The sequence below is a fragment of the Lepeophtheirus salmonis genome, chromosome 7 (genome assembly GCF_016086655.4).
Source record: "Lepeophtheirus salmonis chromosome 7, UVic_Lsal_1.4, whole genome shotgun sequence".
NCBI lineage: Eukaryota > Metazoa > Arthropoda > Copepoda > Siphonostomatoida > Caligidae > Lepeophtheirus > Lepeophtheirus salmonis.
The window spans coordinates 23,764,204-23,781,145 of NC_052137.2; the positions used below are offsets into that span (position 1 = coordinate 23,764,204).

The following is a 16,942-nucleotide window of genomic DNA, read 5'->3' on the forward strand; positions in this document are numbered from 1 at the left end:
GTTTTTTCCTTCAAAAAACATTCTGTACAGTGTGCGTTAGCAAATTGTACTCCTTTTGTTAGAAAATAGAAATAAACTTCCTTTAGAACAACATGCATCAGGATTATTTTTATTTTTATTTTACCTGGCTTATAATATTAATAGTTATTTCTCCTAATATCCTCCTTATGTAGCCACCATGGCTTCAAGTATGAGCCTTCATGCCTTATATACATTGATGACGTAGTTATTGAACATATCAACACACTCCTTTTTAATCAAGGTATGTAGGGAATCCATATTTCGATGGGGACTTTTCTGACTTTGCTGTCCATGAAGATTCGTATTCTGTAATCCAGCGATGAGCAGTCCGGTAATGATGGGGCCTGTAGAGGCCAGAAATCGGTGAGTTTTTCTTGAACCAATCTTGATTTGGTTATTGTATTATAGCTAGGTGCTGAGTCTTGTTGCAAAGAGTAATTGCCTTTGGAATAGTTGGCATCCAACCAGAACTTCAAAACTTGTATTATCGCATCCTGGTACTTCTTGGATTCAATTTCAAAGGTCATACCGGTCAAGAAGTCATTAGTGACACTTTTGTTTTGTCCTCCAATTCCTGTCTTCCTGAAAAGGGTCTCGCCCTATGAACTTTACGAACAAGAGCAACAAAGTAATTCACGATGTCTACGACCTCCTTTACAGAGTAATGTACGAGGAAAAGATCATCAATCCCTTGCCCTATTCCCCCCCCCCATGTTGTTTTATGTTGACTCCATTGCAAAGAAACTACAGCTTTTGAAAATGGAACAATTTTTGTATTTTAATCCAGCATTGATTGCAAGTAATAGCTGCATCATAGAGCTCTAATTGTTGGGATTTAAGTTGTTAACGCACACTGTAGGCTATAAAACTAGATATGTTCGGTTATAAAGTCATTTTTATGTTTTTTGAGGTTAAAAGATGTTAATCGTCATTATTTAATTAAATTTTGTTAGAAAAATTAAATCCTAAACTGTATTGTTGTTGTTGCTAACTATGTCATATTAAATTATTAATCATACCAAAAACTATAGTCGATACTCAAGATTGACTTTGATAAGTCATGCATCATAAATAATCAATCAATTAGAATGAATATGTATGCTAATATGTTTTTGTTTTTTTTCATATTTCACTTCAGCGATAGATTGTTTGATTACATTTGGCATGGGATTAACTAAAAATCTAATTAAATAACAAGTAAAAAAAACCATTGAAAATGTTTTGTTATGAACAACACATAATTATTAAACATTAATGGATTAAATAAAAGTCAATACTGTCGATGTTACAATTATTCTGCAATGTATATATATATACAAATTTTCATGAGAAAGCAGGCTTTACTAACATACAGTATGTGGTATTATAAAGAGTCAACTACCTCAGATGTAAAACTTTGGACCTATAAATCAATCCAACTCTGAGTTTTGAGGTCTTAAAGGGGGTTACAGCAAAATGTTTCAGGTAAACATATAAAATGCGTGTTTCAGGTAAACATATAAAATGCTTATTTCAACTATTCATTTCTAACCCAAAGCCTTTAGCATAAAAGTGTTCAACTCAACTTCTCGAACTCTAATTAATCACAGACTCCTTTATTGATATATCTTTCTATTTTGTTAAATGATTTCTTTTGGGTGATACTATGGCCTCCAACCAGGGCCTAAACGAGACGCATCACTTCTTGATTCCTCCCTCCCATACTGTTTATTGTCCAAAGCCTTGTAGTTACCTAATTTTGGTAAGGGGTAGCACAGGCTCTCATCTAGAATATACTCCAAATGGCGTAATAGACGGGGGGAACAGAGGAGGGTTGCCAAAACGATAGCATTGTGTTTAAATCAAATCAAAAATTTCTGACCACTTTTAACCCGATTGGGATTGGTTACTGTTGAAAGCAATTGCCAATGCCGTCATACATGAGAAGCCTACTCCAAATTCTTCACATGTCTCCAAATAGTCCAACCACTGACATTGAGAGTCTTGGAATGATGTGTTATCGAATTGGCTGGACTTCTGATGATTTCAGTGTCAAAGTCCTCTACAATTCCGATTTTCTGCCGTCTACCACTCCCCGGTAATCTCTCAAGGCTATGACCTAAAGCCACCATCAATTTAATCTTGTAAACAAGACTCAAGTAGCACCTTGCAACTTTCATGATGTCCTCGAGACTCACTTGGGCATGGAGCAAATCAAACACCCCTTGCCTTTTCTCCTACATGCTGTCAATTCTTTATTTTTGAATAAAATTGCTTATTAGCTGGAATAGTTCTAACTTTTAATAAAACAATTTAGTGTTTCAAATACTCATTTTAAAGTAATCCAAATTGATTTAAATACCATTCAATGGTACTAACTCATATCCTTATACAATTATATTTTGCTTTAAGTTTTCTGCAGTAACGGAAACATTAATTACTTTTAATATTTCAAAATTATGTCCACGACAAAAATAAAGTCCTTAAACGGTATTATATAATAATAAAGGTTCTATTTGTAACGAATAGTTAGGGTACACTAAAATAGCTAGATATTGATGAATAAATTACAGATTTTTAATTCAAGGGTTAAATATTCTTTATTTTCTGATATACGTATCTTTTTGTCGAAGATTTCGTTCTCAATGTATTTAAGTATGAATTATAATGGCTGAATAACACAAATAAAAAAAATGGAATACCAAGTTGGTTATATTTATGGACATGTTATTTCAGGGACACAGTTTTTATTTAAAAAATACTGAAAGATCCCACATTTTTTAATATAGTAAGTATAAATCTTAAAAATATGGCAGAATGACTAAGTATGTATATCCAACGCCATTGAACAATCAATGCAGGAATGATAATACACATACATGTAGTATACAGAATGAATTTTATTTCCCTTAGTATTTGTCAATATTATTAAATTCCTGAGTAGTGAATATTCTTTCCTAGATAATATTCAAAACCTGTTTGAACGTTCGTGTGGACCCATAAAAGACGGAGCGTAACCCAGAGACTTTGTTGCGGAAATATAGTTGTAAATTCTTCTTGGACTCAATGTAGAATGTGGGGTCGACATTGGAGTAATACTAGCTAATGTCAATTTTTGTTATCAGTTTTTCCTTCCTCTCTTGTTACAGCTGATTTTCGTTGATCTAATGAAACGTCATTAGTATTATTCTTTCTCTCCTACGAAACATTCTTCAAATTGTTAGGGTAACCTGTTTCTTTTTTTTATTTAACATACCTATTTCACACTGAATTTTCACCTTTTATGATGTATTAACTTTATCTTCCTTATGACAAGTTTCCTCTGCGCGAAAGAAAAAAAGCTGACTGATACGATATTTTATAAATTAGTATCTTAAATAAAAACAAAAAATAATGATTCTGACAATTTGAGGAATGTTTTGCAGGAGAATAGTTTATCTATTAGGACATTCTATGAGATCAGTTGTAAGCAATGAAATAGAGAAATGAAATAAACACTAATTCCCCTTCGTATCCAGGAACGACATAGGCAGGAATAACTCTATTTTTGATCCACAACTCTACCTTGAAAAGTCTCCCACAAAAAGTCCCTACATTTCCTTACGCTCAAAATCAACTCACAAAATATTATAGATACATTTGCTTATCGATGACATACATAAACAAATTCACCAAAATATTTATTGAAGTAAGGGTTACACATTAGTTATCCGTATTAGGATGATTTGGATGCCCCATCTTTATTGATCTTGTTGGTCATTTGCATATTCTTGAGGTTTGATAAACTGAGGCTAAATCCAGAATTTCATAAAAATTGGGGAATATCGAGCAACGGCTTTTTCTTATTTTTTGATCAGTGTCATTTAACAAAAAAATATCATTTTTTCTTTGTTTTCTCTTTGTTATTTTTTGACCCCTTAACTTTGTGCCAAAATCGAAAGCATCGTCGGATTGTTAAATATGGAGCTATAGGTTTCTGGTCACATTATGCTCTTAAAAATCCCAACACTGTTGAGTATGCCTTAAGAAATAATATTTCAATCACTACCCTGAGAGAAATAACGTTAGCGGTGATCAAATCCAAGCAACGCTGACTTAAAGTACGTTAATTCAAGTTATGCTCAAGCCTACAAATATCGTTTTGAAACTATTACTAGTATTGCAAAACAAATTAAAAGTTCTTAGAAACCTCCAGGCATTGTACTAGGAGGGAAAACTCATGGAAACTCTTGAAAATCTTAATGTCTTGGAAAAAAATTACCCCTACTTTTTCGAGAATTAGTAGAGTAAAATTACTTGGCGTTTCTGCATTACAATATAAGACAATAGATTTTCTCTGCCAGATAATTACAAATGTATAAAAAATGTTGGGGAAATGGTTTTTCACACAACAGCATTGACCACTGGGAAACTATCTGCAGCTTGCATAAATATTCAATCATTGTTGAAGTGAGAGTTATTGAGGCTCATTTGAAGGCATTGTTTTGGAGAAAGATTGCTTTCACATTCTTGTGATGTATTGAAAATTAAAGTATCAGAAACTACTGAAGTTTCTTTATATGAAAGATTTAAAAAAATATGGAATTATAACTGCGAAAAAACAGATTGTCTTTCAATAACGTAATCATTGTAACTTGTTTATAACCTATGATGTTTTGTAGCAATCTACACTCCTAGTTTGGTTAAAACAATTTTTTCTTTTTGAAACGAGTAAAAGTTAAACATTCTTACGTATGGATAGGTCTAAAGAATACTTTACCTTAAAAAATATAACTTATCCCTACAACAAATTAAATTCCCTACGAGTTTCAGCACTGACTTTGAGTTTTAACAGAGACTTACATGACACCTATAGTTCCCAAAGAAATAACCAGTGTAATTATTCGTCAGTCATGAGGAAAAAAACTTGTGGTGACACTCTATACTTTGATGTTCTCTCCTTCAGAATTAAAGAATAACAATAACAACTTTAAAAAATAATAAACACGGTTCTGGTAACAAAGAACAAGTAATAAATTTGCTCGCTAAAAAATGCTTTGGATTTATATTCCCAACATTGTACATGTATTTTCTGATTTGAATGTACTTACATCGAATATTTAGAGTAATGGGGTCGGAGGCTTCAGATCCTTCTATATTATATCCAACACATGTATAATTTCCTCGATGAGCACGTTTTACTCCTTGGATCACGAGATTTTTTCCTCCGCTTGCTATATGCAAACCCTTTTTACTGTAATCAGAGAGTCGACGGCCCTGAAACAAAAAAGATATTAATATTTGACGGACAACGATAAGCAATCAATATTTTCGAAAAATTGAGCTAATTAAAACCTTAAATATGTTAAAACAAATATTATGTTGATATAAAGTTGACTATTTTTTATATCAATGTTTTTTTTACCAATTTATTAATATATATATATATATATAAGTACATACGAGGTTTGATTAAAAAGAATCGTTATTTTATAGTTCTTAATTCAATTTAAAAACTTTACTTTTGTATTATGTTGGTACACATGCAACAATTTTTGCGTTGTTAGTTTGTTTTTGACAGGAAAAAGATTAAATGTTTTTTGGTATTCGTTGCAATTTTCTACCATTGAAAAAATGGCAAAAAAAAAATGTATAGTTAAGTCTTTAAAAATTTATATAAAATTATTTATTCTTCAAAAATTAACATTTTGTAACAAATTACTATTGAGAGTTGATAATTTAATTTGTAATGAAATAAAAACTGATTCATTTTCATTAAAGTATGTTATGTACATTAAAACGGTTTGATTTTCAACCTTTTCCAAATTTCTATTACGGATAGGGCTGAATAGTTGACTTGAGTATGAAAGTTAGGTGTACAAAATTCCATCACTCTACATTTAATCTTCAGGTGGCACATATTGTTCAAAGTTTTTGAAAAAATGTTAATTTTCCATAATTATGGCTATATTTTTTGATAAACATATATATATGGTTTTTTTTTTAAATATAGAATTGTTAGATGTTAGTACAGCCTACATACATATTGTAATTACTAAACTATTTTTATTAGAATGATAGTTTATCCTGCAAAAAGGGAAAATGCATACAATTTTTTTGATGACTCAGGTATAACGTCCACCTGTTTTAATCCATTTCAATAAATAATTTAAGTAGCAATTCATTTAAAACTTTATTTTCTTACATTCACTCGTAAAATTCGAATAGAATAATAGCAATATATATAATTTTGGTAAATATCCATTGAAGGACTTGCACCTAATATGTAATAAATTTCATATAAATATGAGTTTTTATCATCATACATATTTTTAAATCAACAAAGCTTTTCAGTTCTTTTAATAACAACTTATTCAGTGCCTTCACCCTACCTTTTATGTGTGTGTAGAACCAAGACCTCAGAAATATCGTCAGGCTTAATAGAAAATTTTTAAAATTCACTCTGTAAATAGTATAGTAAGTAAAAAATAAAAACATAGCATTATGTTTCGATAGCTCACAGCCAATGAAGTACATAAATATTTATATTTTTTGAAACTCTTTTCCATTTTTGTAAAATAAATAGTAATTTTTCGAAAAAATGGTGTTAATATTTATAATTGTTTCATTTTAATGTAAAAAATAAAAATAGATTTATCAAAAAATTATTAGTCACATTCAAAAATTAAAAATAAGGATTTATATTCCAAAATTTCCATGGCTTTTTGCTCAAGGTCAATATTAATATACCAGGCAGTGAATTAGTCTTACTTCACCTTGTATTATGTACTTCATTTTAATCTGACTGAACTTGGTCATTAGAGACAGATTTATTCAATATATATATAAACAGGAACATTATTTGTGAACTTGACTTTCATTGGCAGAAAGAACTACCTTTGAAGGAGCAGAAGGTCGAGGCAACATATGAAATGTGGCAGCAGGTCATATTTTTTTTATTCCTTGTTGTCGCCAATGTTGTTGGTTTTTTACTCAGTATACTTTGGACTCCACTGGCCACTAGATGTTTTAGTTCAGCAGTTTGAGGTTAAAGTTCTTGGATGACAAACAGTTTCTGTCACAATTAGTTCCCTATCACAGAATGTATTCTTGTAGATAGTGCACCATCTTGCTGAAACGCATAGTATGAGTTGCCCGACTTTTTGGATATTTTGGGAATCTATGGGATCACGGATCGCTATGGACTTCAAGATTACCAAATGGTCAATCACAGAAAGATTATACCCAATATTGAATCAAATGGGTTACATTTTGTGACAGTCGATACATGATATCCAACATGATACAAGACATCTTCCAGGCTTTGTTAAAGCTTTAAATGACAAAGAGCTTGACTCTAAGTTACTTGACGATGCTTGTGGTTTTATTTCCAGTGCGGATCAAAGTTGCAATCGCCAACATACTTGTTTCCATCTTTGTTTAGAAGTGAGAGTATTTATTTGCAATATCTCATTTGAAAGATCAGAAAAACGGATTTTGTTTTTGTTTGCAACTTTATGATTAAAACTCTCCGAAAAATACAAATAAACGGATGGTGCAAGAGTACTTGGGATCTGAATGGAGTTGTAGAAATGTGCTCATACACAGTACTATAAAAATGTTAACTCTGTTTGAACAAAGTATGGCCATCAGACTCACCCTAACATGGGTATGTAGAAAGCAAGAAATAAAATGCAATTAATTATAACGAATGCACATCTTTCATTGTGTTTTTCCCTTATTACTAAACCGATAATTATCAATATTATTAGCACTCCCCATTGGTTCCTCATTCCCTACTTCTCTTTTTTCTGAATTCACTGATTGGGAGTAAAAAGTTTGGATGTATTAATGTTTAATTAGTATTGAAAAAGAAGGAGTACGTACTCTAATTATTTTTTTTGCTAATTATTATTGTTATCGATGACATGTAGAAATAGGTCTTCCTCATTATATATTTTTTAAGTTAGGAAGTGCATTGATCTATTAATTTATATTTCTTCTTTTAAACAAGACATATTTTTGTACATATGTATGCAACGTAAATAGTGGCGCCATCTTGGGAAAATTAATGTTTATAAGTAGTTTGCATACTTATTTGAACTTAGAATATTTGTGCGATCTTGCAAATAATGATGTTTTCTTAGTTTGCTCTTGTCTCATTGAACTTGACGCTCTAAAATTATTGAAGAATGTACAGTAAATATATATTGCGTTTATTGTTTATAAAATTTTATAAGATTCTGCTCGTCACCTACCAAAGTCATCTTTGGTAGGTGACGAGCATGTGGGAAGTGAGGAATCTGATAATTGATCACATCATGCAAGGCGTTGCGTTTCTTGTGTATGTGGGGAAGGAAAAAAGAAATTATGACAAAAAGTAACACAGTATAGAAAATATTGATATATTATTTATCGGTGACATATTTATTTTAATCAGTTTATGCGTTCATATATATAAGTATGGTGAAATATCATTTTATTAGATAAAGTATATACAGGGAGCGGGGATAAAATTGTCGCCAAAATATTTTTCTACAAAAAACAACACAAAATATACATTTTTTAACTTTTTTTATTGAAAATCAAAACTATGACGAGCATATAGGTATAGAGTAGCCATTCATTGGATATAATTACCGTTGGCATCAATAACGGCCTCAATACTGCCTCTGAACCGGCTGCAGGCTCTTCTGACCATCTCATTGTCCATGTTGCCGAATACCTCCTTGATGGAGTCCATCAGGCTGGCCTTGGTGCTATGGGGATGTCTGTTGGTATGCCTGTCGACATAACCCCAGACAAAATAGTCCAAAGGATAAAGGTCGGGAGAGTTAGGAGGCCACAAATCCTTGGTTACGACGTCATAACAGTTCTCAGTTAACCACTGCATGGAGATTTTGGACACATGGCAGGGTGCTGAGTCCTATTGCCACACCCAGGGGTTGTCTCCGGCCACCCCTTGGATCCAGGGCAGGACCACCTTCTCCATAACATCCAGGTAGACCTCTGTATTGACCTTTAGACCCGTTTCAAACATATGGGAAGCATAACATGACCTTCATTGCTGACCACCCGAACACCATGACCATTGAAGGGAACTTGGTCTTCATTACCTTCGTCACGTGGCTGGTACAGGTGGCTATCCACCTGTTGTTCTGCTTGTTGACCTTCTGATCTTGACAGAGATTATTTTCATCAGAGAAAAACCACAGTATCCCGAGCTGCTTTGGGTGCTTGAGCTTGTTGAGCAATTTTGTTGACTTCATCAGCCTGTTATCCTTTGCCTTCTGGGTCAAGATCTGGCCCACCTGGATCTTGTAGCTCCTGCACCTTAAATCCTCAGATACACAGTCCCTTATTGTTTTCTTATGGCAGCCAAGATCCCTCGCCATGAATTTCATGGACCTGGTAGGGGCATCCTCAACCATCTTCTTCACCTTGTCTCCAAAGTCAGTATCCCTGACCTTCCTGTCCGCGCCCTCCTCCTTGGGTGCCCTCTTTATAGTGGAATCAACATCCCAGGTGTCCTCTAGCTTCTTACGGATACGCTGAACAGTCCGTAAATTCACTGCTAAGGTTGAAACAATCGTTGAATTGGAGATTTCACCTCCATTATTAACCAATGCCATGACTACGGCGGACCTCGAAAGCTCCTTGTTCCACGAAGGGCTCTTTATCTCATCATATGATGACGGCATGATACTAACTGAACTACGTATCGTCATCTGATGAGAATAGCTTTCCTATTTGGTAACCAGTTTTTTATTTGATAATGTCGTCTTCAAGTTATCAAGGTTTAAAGTAGGCGACAAATTGATCCCGGCTCCCTGTATGTACATACAAATATTTGTAAGTAAAAAAAATGTAGATTAGAATTATTCTCAAAAGTTTAGTTAAAATGTTTATAGCCATGAGTTTTAAAACGTGTTATCACAGCTATCACGCATCTACTACACGTAATATTTCCTAAAAACTCTACATATTTTAATGTTCAAGCTTCAACAACTTTTCCTAAGAAGGGCAGCTATTGGTAGAAATCATTTGAACCATATCAAATAATTTATTTTGTTCTACAAAATGGCTGGACCAATAAAGCCCTTAGATATATGTACTGAAGAACCGTCTTATGTCTTATCAGTTGTCAATGAACTATTTTACCAAGAACTTTGCCTTTTAATGGACCTGCCATAAAAAGATCAAAACAAGAAGATCATCCCAATGAGGAAGTACAAACGCCTATTTGAATGTTGCTATTTTACTCATTTTTGTTTATTTTCATGATTAAATATGCGGTTACATTGGGATGAAATATATCCTTATAAAAAGCAACTCTCTTTAACAAAATAAAGAAGTTTTGTAATTAAAAATGTTTCTTGTTTGGGTATTAAAAAAGATAATTAGCTAACTTTGTTCTTGCAGAATTGCATCATGCCATTTTAACTCCTATGAATAAAGCACATTTTAAGACATAAAACGTCTTTATTTTGAAAGATAGAGTTTTTGGAGTTTGAAGATTATAATATATTTAAGTTCTTAAAAATACATTACGTGAAGTACATGCGTGATGGATGTGGTTACTTTCTTAAGAGGAATAGATCTTTTAAAAATCGTCATCGCTACAGTTATATATACATACTATGATGACCTGGCGTTATCTAAAAATAAAGAAACATGGTAGCCCTGATATTTTGAAAATGTTGGAGAGGAGAACAGCTTATCTGTCATGACAGTTTATTAAAATAGTTGTGTGCAGCTTTAAGATGAATGAAATAAACACCAATTCCACTCCATGTCTAGTAATAATATACCGAGTGATCCATTTAAATCTGAACACTATGAATTTAAACTTCAACAAGATATAATTTATTAATTCAAATAGAATTTCAACAAAATTAATACTTTAGATAGATATATATCTCAGCTCTTGCAATCCTTCATTTAGCCGCACTTAGTGGCAATGATGGCTTTCAATTGGTGGTAGAAGGCCTGCCACTTGCTGGAGATATGGTACTTTGATATGCCAGTACTGGCTGAAAGTGGCTTACAATGCCTCGGTGTTTGGATGGGGGACACTGCAGATATTCCCCTCGACATACACCCAAAAGTTGTAGTCGAGCGGGTGGGAATTAGGCCTGTTGTGAGGGAGGGCAAAATTTTTGAAGGTAAGAGATGGATTTCTTTCATTGCTGATGTCAAAAGTGGCCTTTGCACCCTCACAAGGCTCTTTCCAGCACTTTTTTGATATTTTTCAGGACAATCTGACGTGAACCTCCGATATCTTTTGCATGGGTCCTCATGGACTTGAGGTGTTTGACCTGGATTGTTTTCTTTAACTTCTCGGCATCAAGTTTGGCTTTTTTGACAGGGCCTTTCATCTTCTCCAACATTTTGCACTTGCTGACGGCGTAGACGGTGGTCCTGGAGATGCTCAACTGCTTGGAGTATATACATTCAATGCCATGTAATTTTTTTACCAAGGGTGTGTATATGAGAGAGCATAATTGAGGTAGATGTTTTTGATTCATTTTATTTTAACTGGCATGTCCCCTCTTTCTTTATATTCTCTTTAACTAGAAGGTAGTTATGTAAATTAAGGTTTTTCTGACTCGTTAGACTTTAACATTTTTTTTTCTAATTTCAACTTTGAATTATTTATATTTATATATGACATCATAATAAAACTTTGTATAATGTTACTTATTTTATATAAAGAAAATAATCTATTAAATTTTATTAAAATAGGTTAACATTTTCTTTTTTTTTTCATTGGCTATGTTTAAAGTTGTGTATTTTGTAAAAAGTTAACTTCATTTTAGAATGAGAGAACTTTATTTATTTATTTATATTTATTCCTGTGAAATTTAACCTTCTTTCATTTATATTTAAGTACAACCAATTTCACAATTGCAAATTGTAGTTACTTAAGTATTAAGTAACTGGAAGTTATAATAATACGGAAAATTGTAGAAAGCGTATGATTATATCTTACATTTTTGGGGTCATAAATAATATTCTTTAAAAATATATTTGATATGTACATATATTACATTTAGATATTTTCAGAGGAAATACATTTTTTTTTTTTACAAATGTGGAGCCTCAGCATTAAAAAAATATCAAATATCAAAAATAAAAACAAAAAGAAGGAAAATCCCAATTTATTTTTTTACTTAATATACAACGAGTGTTATAATGAAGTCCAGGCTTTATATTTCCGTATTTCTCCTACGTAAATGCGGATGAAATTGCGCAAGGCCTTTTTGAAGTAAAACATATATATAAAAGTTTTACATTATAGCCAAAACACCGCCATGGAGTTAACTACAGAAGATTTCAAATCTATTACATTTTCAGAGGCAGAACTCAGATGTGCTGTTGTGATTATTTTAGTGAGCAACGATTACTGATATTTGCAATTCTGAGGTAGCAAAAATGACAAGGATCAAAAAAGGTCTTGCAACAAGATTCTGCCCCCACCACACCTCCGAAATGGCCCATGGTTTGGCTCTAAGAGTACTACTACAACTGCATGTCCAAGGATTATTGGACTCCTAACTCTAAAGTCTTGAATCTGACAGATTATTTTCTTGAGCTGTCCTCGAATGAAAAAAAATAGATCAGGCTCTAGTTTTTAGGGTGTATGCACGGTTCAAATCTGAATCAAGACGGTCATTGACGTCGATGGAGGCTACATTCAATAAAATATACTTCCAATTATTTTATCTGTTGTTGCGATTTGCTTTTGTTTTTTGAGTAAATTTTACAAAATGACTATTATTTGTAAATTTAAAGCACATATTTATGAAAATTATAAGTTTTTATTGCAATTTGTGGGATGAGTTAATCTATACAAGAATTTTAGCTATAGTTTAGAACCCTTACGAATAATTTAAGAAACTAATCTAAGCCATGATACGACCCATTCAAAATAAAATATGTCTGAAATTTACATGGTTACAAACAATTTTGTGTACTTTTAGGGGAATTTGCGACACGCCCAATGGGTTAATTAGAATGATTTGGTTATTGAAACAGATAATAATTATTCGTAAAAATACATACCTATGTAATTCTTGGCTCAATTTTGAGAAAAAACATTTTAGCTTGATTTTGTGTAGACATGCCATATATTGTATAATTAACAATGTAAATATATGTATATGGTTCAACTTCATCTAATTCCTTTCATAAAAGTCTTGAAGGTTTTCCCATTTTTTTTTTTTTTTTCATAGACAATTTATCTTTCGCTTATTTTATTTCTGTACAAAGCATGAATGGTTCAATTAATACATTTAATACAACCAATCATGCTAAAAAAAGACTAAAGTGTATTTATTATTTTATATTACTGCTATATTGGTTCTTAATGTAGGAGTTAAAGTAGGTTCCGTCCATGAAAAAAAACATATCCAATACTTAGAGTGCCTCTTAGAAGGTATCCTTTTTACCTAAGTTCTAATAAAGTACCTTAATTTACCAATTGAATTTATTTTTTTAAAACTTTAAGCACATTTTTATGTGCTACAAAAGTATGGCATTATTTTCAAAATACAATTAACTAAATTATTTTGTTTTTTACATCGGTCAAGTTTGATTGATGATGTTTAAAGCAGTGAAAATGCACATATTTCAAAAACGTGCAATAATAAAATTCGTGAAATCAGAGTCAAATTATCCTAACTCAAATATTTACTTTACAGAAGCAAGTATCTAAGTTTTACTCTCTTATAAGAATGAATTGTTTTCATCAGTCCGAATTTCCCTATTTTTTACAATTAACTAAAGGCTTCCATGATGACATATAAGCAATAAAACTAATTTTTGAGTTACAACAATTTGCTTCTCACCCCTCGAATTGTGCAATCAAATTATACAAATGCATGATGGCGGGCTGAATGTGCACATTTTCACTTTTCAAATTATGACACTATTAGGCACAGATAGTTCTATAGGACACATTTGGCATCCGATATATGTCCTATATGCGTTGTCAACATTTTGGGATCCCTACATTCCATATTTTGTAGTAATTTATTCAAACTTACATTGTGATACCAATTGATTTTGTAGACAAGCGGATTAGATTTGATATTACACTCCATGTAAACGTCATTTCCTTCCGAAATCATCTCCAAATCCAAACTTTTCCCAAGTGTAAGAGTCACTTTTGGTGGATCTGTAAAATATCAATAAAATATTATGTAAATATCATACTCATTTAAAATTTATAAATACATACATATACAAATACAGGTATATCAAACAATTAAAGCCCCCTTCCCTTTACGTATTAAAACATACCCATGTCGTATTATTAAAGTAAAAATGTTTATTGAATAATTATTAGGTAATAACGTTTGGCACTGGTAATTCCATATCTCTTTTATTTCATGTTTTATTGGTATCTCTTATGTTCTGCACCAGATGTCGCGACCCTATGTTCATATTCCATACAAATATTTTATATGTATCGTTTACATATCCCATACTTTATTAAAGTGTTGAAACTTGGTTCAAAACCAATTTTATTTTCTTTTGGTTCAGTCTTGATTAATTTTTGTCTATACCGATTATGAACAATATTTCGTTCCAGGAGTAATCTCAGACTGTATACCGAAATTTAATATTTTTCATAACGTGGAACAATATTTTCAGTCAATATATAAATAGAATGTATTCTATTTTTAGTAGTACAAATATGATTTAGGCAACACATTAAACTTCATCGGACATTACATTGCCAATGTGAACCATTTTTAAACACCCATGGCGTCATCAACAATAAATATGCAGAGGAGGGACCCAAACATGCAGTATTACTAAATAACCAAAAATTGTGTTATACAGAATCAAGAGAAAACAACTCGAAAAAAGTTTTGTCCACGCTGTCAGTATAGCATCTCGAAGGAGATCCAAATTTTGATTAGAAGTGAGATAGGCATACAGATTCAAGACGGACAAAACTACTAAGTCCAGTGTGCTGATGTCAGAGTTGGAGAAGGAACACATGGAGGCAGCGATACGTGATATGTGTAATTACGCCTCTTAATTAATCTTGAAAATAACGGGGAGACAGTCACAAAGAATCGCTCAAGAAATAATTTTATAAGAGCCTGATTCTTTTTTAAGACCAAAATATTTTATTTGAGACCGATCTAGAAGGCATTTCTTTAAAGGACCGAAATAGTTCGACCCACTAAGAATCATTACTGTCTCAGACCAGTCTAAGACTATCAAATAAAAAAACAACTATACTCTTTTTATTACATGTAAAAATAACATGCCATTTTAATTTGTAAGGGAAAAAAATGGAACTGAAAAGAAATATATTTTCATGTAAGTTAGTACTTAACGTAAATATACAAATCTAATTGAAAAGGGTTAAAACAATTAAATTTTTTGTTTATTATATTAGCAATCATAATTAATATATATCAAATATAATTAAGGGTTTCTCCCTTACTATTCTGAAAAACCACGGCTGATAAATAGATAATAAAAATAATTATTTATTTATTTAAGTTTTAAATATCTTTCTTTTATTAAAATAATTACACTTTTCTTAGAGTAGTAGTACAAAGAAAAACATGAAACTAGAGAAAATAAATTTGGAATTAATACTTTTAATGTTACATTATTAGAACAAATCAATAATATGTATAAATTAGGTCATTTTATATGTATTGTACGTGTTATTGGGAAGTATTCATTTTTTAAATACAAATTCCTCGGAAAAAATATAATCCATCTAATTTTCTAATACATATTTCAATGGTAAAGATTATAAATGATAAATATAGTTATATATTATTTATAATTGTAATTATTAAGTACTTTCTAATCAAATGAATCTAAATGAATAATAATTTTAATAGTTAATTAGAAAATTTACTTCAAATCTTAAGAGTTTGATTTGATTTTAAACTTTTTATTAATTTATCTTATCTTTAAAAAAAAATTAAGACAAAAACAATGAAAACAAAATTAAGGTTGTACAATAAACCGGGTGGTCCATGAAATCAGAACACTTACTAATTCAATTATTTATGAAGATTGAGGGATTGTTATTTATTGATAATCACAACTGTGCCAATGGTAATATTAATATTAAGAAATTGAGATAAAGTACCCTTAATTATCGTATAAAAATGGTGAGGAATGTTTAACATATTGTTTTTAACTGTGAATAGAAAAAAAAATCATGTCTTATCTTGAGCGTGGTTAATTGAAATCTGAACATTTACAAATTAAATAATTAATTCAGGTTGAGTGATTGAAATTGATTCATATTTCGCTGTATTAAAGCATAAACAATTAGTTACAAAATGAAACAAACTTGAGCTCTCTAGTTTACGTAAAAATCGATAAAATTAGAATTGAACTTGGTCAACAAATTTCTATTCGCGCACTCCAAGCAGTTGGGCGTCCCCAGGACTAGCATTTATGCAGGAATCAAATCCAAAACGTTTGAGAGAAGGAAAGGCTCTATCAAAAAGGCCAAACTGCATCCCTAGGAGATAAGAAACAGCCCAGGCAAATCCACTCAAGTCCAGGATGTCCATGTAAGAGATCTTAGGATTTCACAACAGACTGTACACAGAGCTATTTATAAAGTTTTAGGAAAAAACCTTGTGAGAGTGCAGGGACCACTTTTGTTACCAGCAATGAATAAAATATATCTCCTTTGTTGCAAGACTCTTTTTTGACTATTTTGACCCTCTACAGCCCTGATACTAACTCCCTCGACTACACATTTTGCATTCATGTCGAGCAGAATGCCTGCAGTGTCCGCCATCCAAACACCAAGGCCCTCAAAGCCATTTTTGGTCATAACTGTTAAGTCATGAGAGAGGACTACATCTGCAGCAGATGCCAGCCCTTTCCACCACCACCTGAACGCCATCATTGCCTTTAATGGCGGCTAAATTAATGATTAAGAGAGCTCAGACAAACATCTATT

At 31.9% G+C, this 16,942-nt stretch overlaps 1 protein-coding gene across 1 annotated transcript in view; it reads right to left on the reverse strand.

Moving 5' to 3' along the window:
• The window catches only part of LOC121122247 (protein turtle), a 208,813-nt gene that overhangs the window by 41,763 nt on the left and 150,108 nt on the right, over window positions 1-16,942 (reverse strand). The window contains exons 9-10 of the mRNA XM_071889998.1: window positions 14,028-14,158; window positions 5,091-5,256 (exon numbers count right to left, since the gene is read on the reverse strand). Coding sequence (XP_071746099.1) covers window positions 5,091-5,256; window positions 14,028-14,158 — 297 coding nt within the window. The remainder of the gene's footprint in view (window positions 1-5,090; window positions 5,257-14,027; window positions 14,159-16,942) is intronic.